The sequence below is a fragment of the Melopsittacus undulatus genome, chromosome 2, assembly GCF_012275295.1.
Source record: "Melopsittacus undulatus isolate bMelUnd1 chromosome 2, bMelUnd1.mat.Z, whole genome shotgun sequence".
Lineage (NCBI taxonomy): Eukaryota > Metazoa > Chordata > Aves > Psittaciformes > Psittaculidae > Melopsittacus > Melopsittacus undulatus.
This window is the reverse complement of record NC_047528.1, coordinates 9,673,031-9,686,708: the sequence shown is the minus strand read 5'-3', so window position 1 is coordinate 9,686,708 and position 13,678 is coordinate 9,673,031. Positions and strand designations below refer to the sequence as shown.

Here is a 13,678-nt window from a genome sequence, read left to right as displayed (position 1 = left end):
AATAGTTAGGGTTGGAAATGACCTTAAGATCATCTAGTTCCAACCCCCTGCCATGGGCAGGGACACCTCACACTAAATTAAAGTAAAATCTCCACTATATTCCTTGAAAAAGAAATGAAATGAATTAAAGAATTCTCTTCTGCAAAAGGTTTGTAATGTTTCAAATTGTTAAATTTTACTTTTCCCAGAAACAAGAAAAAGGAAATGGTGATACTGTTTTTTGACATACCGCATCTTTTCAAATAGAAAAAAGGCCATCGACCTGCATCTCATTTTGCTTCAATTGTCTTAAAAGCAAGAACAAGCAACAAAAAAATGGCTAACCTCTCAAAATCAATGGATGCGTTGCTTTATTTGAAACAGCTGAATAAATAACACCCTTATTATACTGTATCACTACAGCATAGCTAGTACACTTTCAGCAAAGTAGTAGACAAGTGGTTCACTCTGTGGAATTGATTATTCATCTAAGGAGGACATTGTGTTACGACTATGAAATATTTCCATCCCTGGAGTTATCACAAATGTATGAGCTCCCAAAATTAAGCTGGTCACTTAAAACACCAAAAACCATATTGCAGCATTGATTTTTAAACACACTGCAATGGGAGATACTTGCTTAAAAAAAAAAATCAATACCACAATACGTCCCAGTAGTTGTGGTGTTTTCTGCGTGTCCTCCCATAGGTTCAGGCGATATAGTGGGTCTAAATTTCTTCCACCTTTGCCTTTGTTAGATGCTCAGTGATGATGCTTGGCCCTCTGCTGCTAATCCAGAAGACACTTAAGTATGTGCTTAAAATTAAGGTATATGAGTAGTTCCAATTGCCTTCAAATACAGGAAGTTAAGCAAGTGATTAAGTGCTTTGCTGGAGCGATGCCAGAGTGCTCAAAAGAGCACAGGATCCCATCCTTTATCCTCTATTTGGAAAGCTTCTCCTCATGTTTAATTTAATTGAAAGCAATGCTCAAACGATAACAACTTCACATTTATAGACCTCTAAGTAATCTACTTAATGGCCTCAATTCTGAGTGCCTCCTTATCTCACAACATACGTACCTGGTTAAGAAAAATAAAAACCTCTACCTCTGGTTTACAAATGAGAAAACACATGCTTAGAAAGCCTAAGTGGAACTTGCTTGAAAACATCTGAGTTAGGGATACCTGAAGTACAGTTCATGAATCAGCTGCCATCCCTAAAGAGAACTGCTATGGCCACCTATATCTCTTGAGCATAATGCCATTCATCTTCCATAGAGCACTTTTGTGAGACCTTAGTCTGATAAGTAGAAGCCCAGGGCCAGACCTGGGGAAAGGCCATACCCACTGCAACAGGAAATTCTGCCCTAACTAAAAGCCAAGTGTGAGGCTCAGGGAGGGAATTCCCTGTGTCCTCCTTTGCTCAACACATGTGAGAAAACAGAGGCTTTGCATCCATTCACCACACTGGACCTCATTCACTGGACATGAGTCTGAAGTTCTCTACTAAGTGCCTCTTGAGATGGGTTCAGAGCTGGAAATCCTTTGGAGTTAGGAAACAGCAACATGACCTGGAGGTTGGCCTTTGAGATCGGAGCAGAGTTGCTGCAGCTCTTGCCACTGCTCCTTCAAGTATTATTTCTAGCTACTAGTATCTTCCAAAGCAAAATGGTTAAGATTGTGTGAAGTGGTGACTGAAAACACGAAAGCCCTACCCCAAAACTCAAAACTCAGCCCAGGTGACTGCAATGAGGAGAGATCTTATTTGCAGTATTTTTTGAATAGCATGTTTTTTTCTCTTTTGGCAGCAAAATTTACCAACTTCAACTGGAGTTTTCTACCCAGCAGCCGGTCACCTGACTTGCCATACTTCTTAATCATGATAGTTTAATACACTAAACTCTAACAAAATAAATTCTATCATCATCATTCTAACTCCATTTCAGTCTGCCTCTGTATCAACTCCTATTGTTTTCAAGTGGCACCTTCCAGCAGGGCCATTTGTAATTTTTCCAAACTGAAGTTTTTCAAAACTTCAGAATTGCAGACATTCCCTACTGATACATGCTACGAGCAACCATGATGATGACTTCAAAGGCCTTCAGACCTGCAGTTTTGTTTTGGGTTTTTTGAACAACAAAAGTATACTGAAAAGTTCAAACTGCGCATTTCTATGTGCCTCAAAGCACAGCTTAATCGTCTTGTACAAATCTGAACAACCCTGAGAGTCCCCGGTGAATGACAGTACTTTTGTTCATGAAATATTTCAGTCTAACAGTTATAAAATTATTTCTTTCCCATTAATAACTCATCTAGCTATTTTAACGTTATTTAAACGTTCAGCCAAAAGAACTCTGAAGATTGCAAATGCAGACACAAAAGGCTCTGTGCCATTTCTCCCACTGCTGAATTATAGGATATGGCTGAGTTACAAAAGTCAATGTCTTCATTTTGTACCTGAGAGGCTCCTGCAGAAATACTATATATCCAGGCTCTTGGATGAGCCTCACACTCCCTTTCCATCCAGCAGATACTTGCCATTCCACAGAAATACAACAAAGAACAAACATGCATGGAGAGATTATCAATGAAATATTGATTAGATATCAATCTCCAGCTACTCTATGCCTCTCTCAACAACTAATCTTAATTCACAGTATGTGGAAATCATCACATTCAGTAGGAGACACGTTCTAAGCAGTCTGATAACAGTGAGGGTATATCCTCTAACCACGGGCACAGACACAGGGGAAGAACAGCTATCTCAGCAGGCATGATTTTGAAGATATGGTTAAGTGGACCATATAGTCGGAATGAGACGATCTTTAAGGTGCCTTATAACCCAAACCAAAGGGATTCTATGATTCTGGGATTCCATGATTCTATGATAGAAATAGCCAAATCTTAGATCTCCTGCAGACTGGCTCCTGCATGCAGACAAACATCATGTTTCTATAATGAACGGCACCCAATGGATCATTTTCCAAGTAAAGTACCACTAAAAATCTGCTTTTTGATTGTTGTTGCTGCCATTGTTGAAATTATTCACTTTCCCTGCTAGCATGAAACAGATGAGACTTCATTTTCTCATCTACAGCTGAAATTAGAACATCATTCCCCAAATTAACAGCCAGCAGAATACACATAATCAAGAAAAACAACTGTGGAAAAAAAAAGTTATTTTAATTACCTTCAGAATTATACAGGGATTCGCTCTGGTGTACATTATAATTCCATTGCTTTGCAGGGTTCGCAGACGGAGAGCCAACTTGAATTCCTCTTTCTTGCTATTTTCAGAAACCCGGTACTTAATGTAGCTATTCCCAGCAAAGCTTAGGGAAGTGTGGCCTGAAATAACCATTTTCAAAAGACACACGTTCTTTTAGTGACACATGAAATAATTCCTCAACTGTCAAGTTAACTGCAGAATTTATGGAGCTAATGAAAATGTCTAGGAAGAAATAAATAAAACCCAACTGTAACAGGGAAAAAAGCTGGCACCTACTACAAAAACATATTGTACTTTTTTAAGAAATATTTTTTCATGGGATGGAGGAAAGTTCTATTTCTCCATACATATAAAAAGAGAGGTTTCTTCAAGTGTTCAGCACCTTTAACAGCCATCTCACCTCATAACAGAGGGAGTCAGAAAACCTGTCTCTACATCAGGCAGCTGACTTAAGGGTATGAAGTTAGGTGTGGGCAGATGCCAGTCAAAACCTTGCAATGAGTTCTCTTCAACCACTGCCCAGGGCCACAGTTATACAGCTAAGTATCTGCTGTGTTTTCATCAGGGAAATAGCACATGTCCTCTGCCATGCAGCCCTGGATTCACTGAAGTCAACAGAAAGCTTCATTTCACTGGCTTTCAACCATATCCCAGGAACCACACAGCTGCAGAGGTCTAACAAACATCTTCAAACTTTCTTTTGGGTATGGTATATTGTTTTCATTAATAAAGACTGGAATTTCAGTAATCTAAATAGTAAGAAGAAGAGTTAATTATAGAGCTTTGCCCATGGCAGCAAAACATCTGGCATACCACTCTCTAGGAAAAATCCTGTTTTCTCAGCAGCCAGTATTACTGATCTGCGGTTCAATCAAGTCAGTGGGAATTTCCTAATGGAAACTGGAAAACTATTTTCATACAGCCCCATAAAGACAAGTATTTCACAGGGCTTATAAACAGATACACTGAGTGCCAGTGCTGAGAAAGTTTAAGTATTACATCTTCTGCTGACTTCAGTGGCATCTCTACCTACAAAATGATAACGGCAGCACTTTGTTGTTCAAGTATATCCCCTTCTACTGCTGTAACAGGCACCTGAACATTCGCCAAGCTTCCCTGGTGGGCACTGACAGATGAAGGGTCTCCGGTTAGCTTCATACCCAACACACTGCATATCCCCTGGGCATGGCTTCTCCAGACAGGGATCGTTAGACCCTGGGCAGAGTCCTCCTGCAATAAGATAAAATACTGTCAGGGATACACAGTGTAAAGCATGATTTGCAACAATACAAGAGCAACGAAAGACATTTATTGATCTCACGCTTCAGTACAAGCAAAGAATGGCTTAATAATAATAACAAAAAAACACCCCAATTTTCACAGAAAAGATACACTTTGAATAAGCATGCAGCAAAACCGATACAGTTTTTCTTCAAAGGCTGCCCTAAACCCCATGGCAACATACTACAAAAACAACTGTTACAAGCAGTAAGTATCTTCTAATTGGTGATGTGGCTCTTGGGCCATTAATTTTCTCACAACGCCTCCTGGGTAGGGGATTTGGAGACATAAGCTAAAAAAATTACTTGAAGCTATGTACTCCTTTTGCCCCAGGACACCCATGAGAAGCAAATTTAAGGAGGTAGCATTCCCTAGGAGACAGGAAAAAGTCATTCCTGAGCTACCTAATGATAGGTGGGCTATTCATGTTCATACTGCACAAGACACACTACCAGTCTGATTGTACAGCTTAGGCAAACTTGCCTATTCCTCTTGACATTTCTGAGGTCTCACATCCTATTGTGCATCTTGCCCAGGCTGTCAAAACCTATTCTCCTTTCTCTGTCTGTGACTGCATAAGTCCTGCTGTATCTGGAATTGCACATATCCAGGGGAAAGAAAAAAAGAATCAAGTGGATGACTTGCTCTGGATGCTAACAACTGAAAGCGAACAAATTCGGAAAATCAAGAATAAATTGACTGTATTCCTTGACATTACCTAATTGAAGAAAGAAGCAGATCAATAAATAGGCAGTTGCATTTATAATTATAAATAAGGTAAACCATCTGTCCTTTTGTATTTAGGGAATAGCAGAATTTGGGTAAAATTATTCTGAATGCCAGTGTCAATTCTTTCCTAAAAATCTTTTATTACTATGGAATCTAATTTTACCCAAGAATGGGTGAATCAGAACTACCACTAACTTCTGTAAGTAAAGGAAGTAATCTGAAGGGATAGATGAATACTGAGTTTTAAATATGCTTAAAATATTTGCATGGCACAATTACATTCAGGTTCTTCAAAACCTCCTACATTCTAAACATCCATCAAGCTGAGTATGTTAAGGGCTTACTTTGAAGCTTGTTGGTATCAAAGGAACTTCTTGCATTCCATAGAGTTTGGCTGTAATTTCTATATAACTTAGAGTGTCTAAATTAATATGTTCTAAGTGCCATAATCTGATAATATCTGCAAACACTGACATGTAATGCAAAAAACAATACAGCTATTGCAGCTTAATATATGAATTTTCAGGAATAGATCACTTCCATAACAGTCGTCCTTTTTTTGGTTGCAATAAGGAACTTAGTCTATGTTGGGTCATCTTGTTAGACATCTGTGTGCAGCTGCTATGAGAGTACCCTTTAAGTGCAGGAAAGAAGGCATTCCTGCCCTTGCTTCTGTTGATTTGCAGTCAGAGCTTCAGCAGTGAATGCCAGTTGCTGGGAAGGGACAGGTGTCTCTTGCTTTGCTTATCAAATTCATTTACTTAATACATGCAGGTGATGATTTTAACAATGAAAAGTCAGCACCTTTCTACCCATCACTTTCTGAATACTGGCAGTACTTGCTTATTGTAGGACCCTTATCACATTCAAAACTACTTTACGTTTGGAGCATATGTATTTTATTTACCATTTATAAAGAAGGAAATCAACCTGTCACAGAGTATATCTCCAAAAGTAATGAAGGAAAGAAACTTATTGCTCTCACACTTTCGTACAAGCCAAGCAGGCTCATAGCAAGCATAGCTGAAATTACCTGGCACTGTATTTTCTGGAAAAAGAAAAATTACTACTTTAGGTTTCAAAGTGGACATGGGCTGACTACAAATATGGCAATGACTGTAAATGTCTTGCTTGATGTACAGCACAGTCAATTTAATCTTTAACATCCTCGCCTCCTTTGTCAAACATTTGTTTGAGAGGTCTATGCAGTAAACGATTTACAGTACTGCCTGTAGCACTCTTAGAAAATGATGCATGGCAATCTTTATTAATCACTTTAGTAGGCAGCATTAACAGGAGCAACAGCTCCAATATGCAGTCATACTTTGAGCCTTACAGAATCAAGAAACAAATGTCATTTAATAGGATTCTGCACTGCAGAACTATATTCCATTTAAATGTAAGATCAGCAGAATTTAACAAAGAATATGATGTTTTGTCTAGTTTGGTGGGTTTTCTTTAAACAGTCTCCCCCCTTTTCTCTCTCTCCCCTCCCCTCCATCTTTTGGAATTCAATGGCAAGTAACAATTATTTATGAAACTGTAACAAGTGGTGAAATACCCTATAGGCTGCCTTGCATTTTCTATTTGTTTTCAGCTATTTTAATTCACTCTCATGTGACAAATACACATCATTCTGCTGCATGCAGAGTACAAATCTGAACACACTTAAGCCTTTTCTGAGGCTGTAATTCAAGTGAACCTCTCCATAGCTGACAGACAAGTCATTGGACAAAAGTCCCACCGTTCATTAGTGTTGGAATGCAGAAAGGGACACTGAGATTTCCAAATGTGGCTCCACAAATTTTCACATCCCCTAACCTCCGCCTGTATCTTTGACATTCAGCAATAAAGCAGCAATTTACTTTGTTATCCATCTCTGCCAGCTTTTTTAGCTGATTCAAACTCTGATTTGCACTTCAGAGCTATCCTTTCACAGTCAAAAAAAATATATGTAAAGGATCTAACATACTTAGTGCATCTGTGGAGATAGATACACTAAAGAACTGCTTATTCTGGCAGACCAAGAGAAGTTCTTTTGGTAAACTACAAGCAAATCAACTTTTTATTCATCCTGCTGCAGCAGGATTTCATAGCTGTCACAGAGTCTTTTAAATATTCAGACTTGGGAGAAGAAATGCTTTATGGCTGCCTGCATGGCTGTAAGTGCAGAATCTGCGTTATTGCCTTGCCCATGTTAACACACATTTTCAGGCTGATTTCACAACTACGTGGAGCAAAATTGTGAAATTGTTCAAGGTTACGTTGCCCACATCAAAGACTGATAGCCTGAGTTTAAATGCAATTATTCTAATGTCGCATTTCCACTCCGAAGAGCAGTCTATTTACCATCCAATAAGAGATTCAAGAAATATAGATTTGAATTGATGTTTTTCTTCTTCTGCAGGCAAATCCAGGCAATCCATGGCATTCGCTTGAAACTCACAGTATTAATAAAGCTGTTCTCTACCGGGTATCACAGAGACACACGAGGTAGCATCAATCAATGCATGGCAAGAAAAGGTGGAATAGACCCACTTGATTGTGATAGATCATTGTCTGTTTAATTCTCTAAAAGAAGGTAAAAGTATTACAATCTTCCTACTAGTATACTGAAAAAGAAAACAGTTTTCCCTTGCAATATGAGACAATTCATTTCTGTTCCCCCAAAGAAGGATCACTTACAGGACTACAAATATATTTTGAAAATGGCTGCTTCAAGAATTATAACTTGAACCTTGTGATACTTGGTGTTCTTCCCTAGGCCATTCTCCTGAATCTGTATGACTACTTAACAAAGAGTCTGTTCCTCTTGCTTGCAGAAGAAAGCTTGAAAGATAGCTCTTGAAGGCCAGCATCACAGAAAACATGCAAAGCAAACTCCAAACTGTGAATTTTAAACAGTCTAATACCTAATTTAGTGGGGAGGGAAGACTGTCAACTCATGAGCTGCAATTTGGAGCCTGGTGACCATGTATTGTAAGCAACAATTACTGTATACATATCAATGCAGATACCACAAACTCCTTTCTGCCCAGGTCAGTTACAGGCTTCAGTTAGCTGAAGTGTTCCTGAAAAACTCTGTGTCACACAACATGTCCTAGTGAATCAGGTTACCTCCCACTTTTAGAACTGAGACATTTGACCTCTTCCACCCATTCCTTGATCATAGCTTCCCTTAAGACCATTAAGTGATAGACAGCAATTTCCTCTTGCCCTGACTGTACTGTCATGCCCTCACTTCACGCTTCAGTTCTCTCATGTTTTATATGAGATTTTGCACAGGCCTTAAAATGAGTGATATTCTAAGGGAGAAACATCTCTCCTTATACATGTGCAATGTTAAAAGGACTATAGACAAATCAGATCAGTCAGATTTACCTGCAGGTTTTTTCTCCCAAACACAGGCACTTTTGTCTTCAGTTTTCCTGACTACTTTGCCAGAACAACTTAAGGCTTAGGATGTGTGTGAAAAGCAGTGTTGTACACATAGGAATTGAGTTCCTGATGTGCAACCCTGAAGAGCACCCAGGACTCTTTAAGAGGCAGTGTGCAGTTTGTGCTCTGTGGAGCTGAAGACACAAACCACCTCTGAAGGTTAGGTCCTGTATCAATAGCAGATCATCACAGTCAGTGATGACACATGACAATGTTTTGTCAGAACATTCACAAAATGCTCAAAGTGGTTCCATAAAGTTTAAATTACCTGGTTTCATGAGAAACTGGTCCAAGACTGTTATTCACTTGATTAAATAACGTGGATGTGAGTGACTGTGCTTTTGCTGAACACTTCTGGGTCTATTAGAAAAACTCTTTCAAACTATTAATCCAGAACCATGTTAAACACTTGAAATGGAATTCATCTCATCTAACTTTAGGGCATGATTCATCCGACTGATTTTAGACATCTAGGGAGAGATGTATCACATCATTAAAAATACCTCATTCTTTCCACTGTCTGCAAATGGGGCCTGGAGTGGCCAGCTCAGATGTAAATATATACGCATGTTTGTCAAGAAGATTTCAATCCAACCCTCTGCTATAAACTTATTAATGTAACTTCACTTTTGTAAGATTATAATGCCAAACAATGCTACATCAAAGTAGCTCTGACAAGACCGGCTTCTTCCCTTCATCTTTGTCTAAATGCAAAAGAATTTACATTGTGAAAAAGATAAAAACAAGGGACAGATTTTTGCTTCTAAAACTTGAAAATGTCACAAACTATTTGTTATGAATACATTTCTTCCAGTCCTCCTACCTTTATTTCCCACAGCACTGAGAGATGTCGTGGCAATGGCATAGCCGCTATAGCCACACTGAAACAAGCCCCAGTTTGTTACCGTATTTTTCATACACACACAAGCAGATGAGCCAGAAATCGAAGAAACTCAATTATTGTAAAACTCTTCAGTTCAATTTTACTGATTTTAAGAGCTTAGATTGATGCACCCGGACTTTAAAAGTTATCTGTCCAGACCTGAGCTGCTGAACCTCCCAAGTTCACCCACTGCCTGCTTTTACAGGCTGCCTGCATTTTCATGTTAGATAACTCTATTTGCTCACAAAGGTAATCTAGGTAAGTTATGCACAGCTGGCATGCATAAATTGTGCATATCTGTGACATCTGCCAGTGGGAAAAACACTCCAAGTATGATACATATTTCAAGAATGAGTGAATTAGTTCAAACTCAAGCTTTCTGGGTCATAATTGAATCAGATCTCTGGAAAACATATGCAATATTTAATGGCTTTCTCATGCAAGCTATGAATATTTACTGGACATGAAGCTACTCTAGTAACAAAGGAAGTAGAATACTTCTATTATATTGACAATATACTACTAATGCTGTCTTGTTAAACAAGCCCAAATAGATTTATGCTAGTATTTTGTGCGCTTTTTTTCTGATGTACTGCATTTATCTGCATGGGCAAGAACTACTGATCAAAGATTTGCATTTTTCTAACTTTTAGTGGGCCTAGTCTTTAGCCTTCATGAAAGCAAAACTATACACACATAATCTAATTAACATACCCTCAGAAGTCTGCTTTACGTCCTATGTGATAAAACACAGCGTGTGACTGTGTGTTTACCTAAATACCAAAACATTTCTTGTGGCTGCTTTAATTAAAAACAGTAGAAGAGGCTGAAGTGTTAACTAATGCAGAGAAAGGCAAAACCTGGGGTTTTTTACTTCCCATCAAGATCTCTTAGCTCCATGTAAGTAACAAGCATCAAGGCTTTCACCTCTTCAGTAGCCACACCAGTCAGCACCTCTGGACACATTTCTATTACAGGCTGGATGATGGACTGGAGATGCACAACTCCACCCTGCGCCCTGTGGATCACCCATGGGAAATCAGCATATAGTGGCTCAAACGGGAGCTGTGGGAACCCTTCCAGCTGGACCAGGACAACCTGCCTGTTGCAACTGTTCCCATACAGCAGTCTCAAAGACCATGATAAATAGTCCAGAGGCCAGAGATCACAGGCAGTCTGTAGAAGCTCACTGCCTTTCTGCAGCCTGCCATGTGTTTTGAGGATTGGCTGGTACATGACAGGCAAATTTGGAAAACCCTGTCCCAGCTGACTGTTGTGCTTTCAGTGCAAACTTACTGTGCAGAGAGGGAAAAGGGAGAGAGCTTCTGGATCAGAACTGTACTGCATTGCAAAGTCCTTTTTCTTAGTTAAGGGATTATGTGGCAGATCCACTATTAGTATCCAAAGGGAATAATACATCATTATTGACTTTAATAAGTAGCAAAATGAAATTATAAACAGTGAAAATTTTGGCTGCCAAAAACCTCATTTCTGACAGTGAGGGCTATCACTATCCCCATGGAGATAAAGATTTGTGATTTCCTGGTACAAAAATGAGACAAAGCTATGGCTTGGGGAATATGAAAGTTTATAGACAGTGCTCCTGCACTGGCCTCTGACCTCAACTGAAAGATAGTGCAGCACTGTCTCTAAGCTTGCGAAAATCCTTTATTTCAGAACCTTTCAGGTGTCGTTTATTGTTATAATACATCTGTTTGAAACTCATAATGCTACTACTTAAAAGTGGACCAGTCTTTTCCTGAACGCACACGAAAATACTTTGGATAGAGAAATCTGATGCTTTCATAGGACTGAACTTCTATGGCAGTATTGGTAGGACACCAAGTCCTGCTGACTGCTGCAGATACAAAGGCTGGTTACTGGGAGACATGGCTGTGGCATTCTTGTGCTGCTCTGTGCGTGTGTATGTGTGTGTGTGCAAGTGCATGTGTGCTTAAGATGAGGGAGACTTAGATGTATTGATTTTACAGCAGCTTTTTTCTCTGCTCTTAAATGAAGTGGAATGCAGAGCAAATAGCCTGGCAAACAAAAGAAACTGAGCTATTATTGCAATTGCCTGAGGTTTTAAACTCCAAGTGTGGAATCATAAGGAATATTGTCTTTTGAGTCTATTTGTCATACATGCCCATATGAAATCTCTGCCAAAATGTGGAGCAGCCTGAAACTCACCCTGTCATGTACTACAGCATTAATGGCCAGGCCTTTCCCCCTGCATGGGTTAGGTCAGGTGTCCTTTTCCTTGGATACTGCTCATGCTCGTGCTGACCAGGATGTTCTGCCATGGTCATACTACAAGGTTTATTCCAGTGGTGGCACCAACTGGGTGGGAAACCACATCTCTTCCTCTCCCCTCCCTTTCCCTCCCTTTCCTTCCCTCCCCCTGAAGTTGGTTGATGTCTTTGATTAGAGAGCCTGTAGCAAGGAGGTCTTTGTTGTAAAAGGCCAAAGTTCATCAACTTCCATTTACATCAGTAAACGTGAGCAATTCTTCCTGAGCCTGAGAAATCAATTCCCCCAGTACATCAGCCAGTCATGCTTTAACGGACTGAATTGAAATGCCCCTTCTAATCTGCATCAGAGGAATAAAACAGATCCTATCACATAATGTGCAAAGATGTGAGGGGAAGAAGGAGTAGTACTCACCATTGCACATGCAGCGCACATTCCTATAAAAGCGGGGGCACACAAAACTAATTCGTGCCGTGCTATAGGCCATCAGGGAATGTGAATCAATAGATAGACTTTGCTCACAGTGTTGCTCCTGACAATCCAGTCCAGAGCAATTCTTCTCCAAGATAGCAGAAATACGAATCACATTTTCCAAGTGTCTCCTTGCATTGGTAAGCTTCTGAATCAAATAGGCAGGCTTATAGAAACCACCGTTGTGCATCTGAACTGCAAACAGCATGTCAAGCTGATTGCTGCCTGCCACCGGCTGAATACTGATGATGTGCAGGCTGTCTTGTTTCTGGGAAAGCACTGCATTTCGCAAGGTACGCCTGAACCCATGCATGTGAAGGCCCACAAAGTCTTCTGGGGAAACATTATCAAAACGGATGGTGACTGTGTTCTGCAGCATTTCTTGTAGCAACTGCTCAACATGGACCACAACATCAATGGGGACCTGGAACCGGCCATCACTGACAGAGACGTTCAGGACATACTTGCCGTTATCGAGCCCTCCAAGGGCAATGATCTTCCCATCGTGGCTGTTGACCTTGAACAAACTTTTCTGCTCTGATTTTAGCGTATATGTGAGGACATCATACACATCCTGATCCGTGGCATGAATTTTCCCAATGACTCCCCCAGGAAAATCATCTTCCATGGTGACAATGAAAATCTCCAGTGGAATGGCAGTTGGTTTGTGAATGCTCTCTTCAATGACCCTCACCTGAACATAGGTGTGGGAAACCTGCTGAGGCTTCCCAGAATCCTTTGCCTAATGTAATTTAGGAAAGAAAACACAAAACAAACAAACAATAAACCACACATCTAACACAGCCAGCAACCATAACTTCTTGCTATACGTATCTTCACAGCATCAGTAATTCTGAAGACAGCTCAAAAGAACTTCCCAAATGCATTTGAAAAATATGTATGTAAAGAAAAATCTCAGTCATTTCTAGCAGCTGAACTTACAAATTCTTTAGGGAAGCACAGATATCTCATCTAAGTGGATTGCAGAGAGAAATGTGTCAGCAGAATGTCTCATTACTTAAACTGAAATGTTCCCAGGCTCCCACAGCTATCACCTGTCGTTTTCACAACAGAGAATATACCAACAGTGTGGTATATTCTGTACCAAACGGAGTCAGGGCTTGCTGCTACCCTGGAAAAGAGACTTAAGCCCAGTGAAATACCAGTGTCAGTTTGTGCATTGCTTTGGTGTGCTCCAAAGTGCTTCAGACCCTGCCTAACTTGTGTGCATGTGAGCGAGTTCAGAGATTTTCAGAGCGCTGTACTACTTTACCTGAAGCACTCAAGAAACATTCATGAAGTAAATGAAATTTATCACCCTCCAAAAACTAAATAGGGTGCTTGTGCTGCTACTAATGATAAAATATGAGAGCAGCACTGCATTTGGACAGATGACTGTACAACCCAGAGCACGTAT

The 13,678-nt window shown here is 40.0% G+C and overlaps 1 protein-coding gene across 1 annotated transcript in view; it reads right to left on the bottom strand.

The window, feature by feature from the left end:
* The window catches only part of FAT3 (FAT atypical cadherin 3), a 342,653-nt gene that overhangs the window by 31,848 nt on the left and 297,127 nt on the right, over positions 1–13,678 (bottom strand). Inside the window, 3 exon segments of the mRNA XM_034073958.1 lie at positions 3,171–3,328; positions 4,305–4,439; positions 12,205–13,003. Coding sequence (XP_033929849.1) covers positions 3,171–3,328; positions 4,305–4,439; positions 12,205–13,003 — 1,092 coding nt within the window.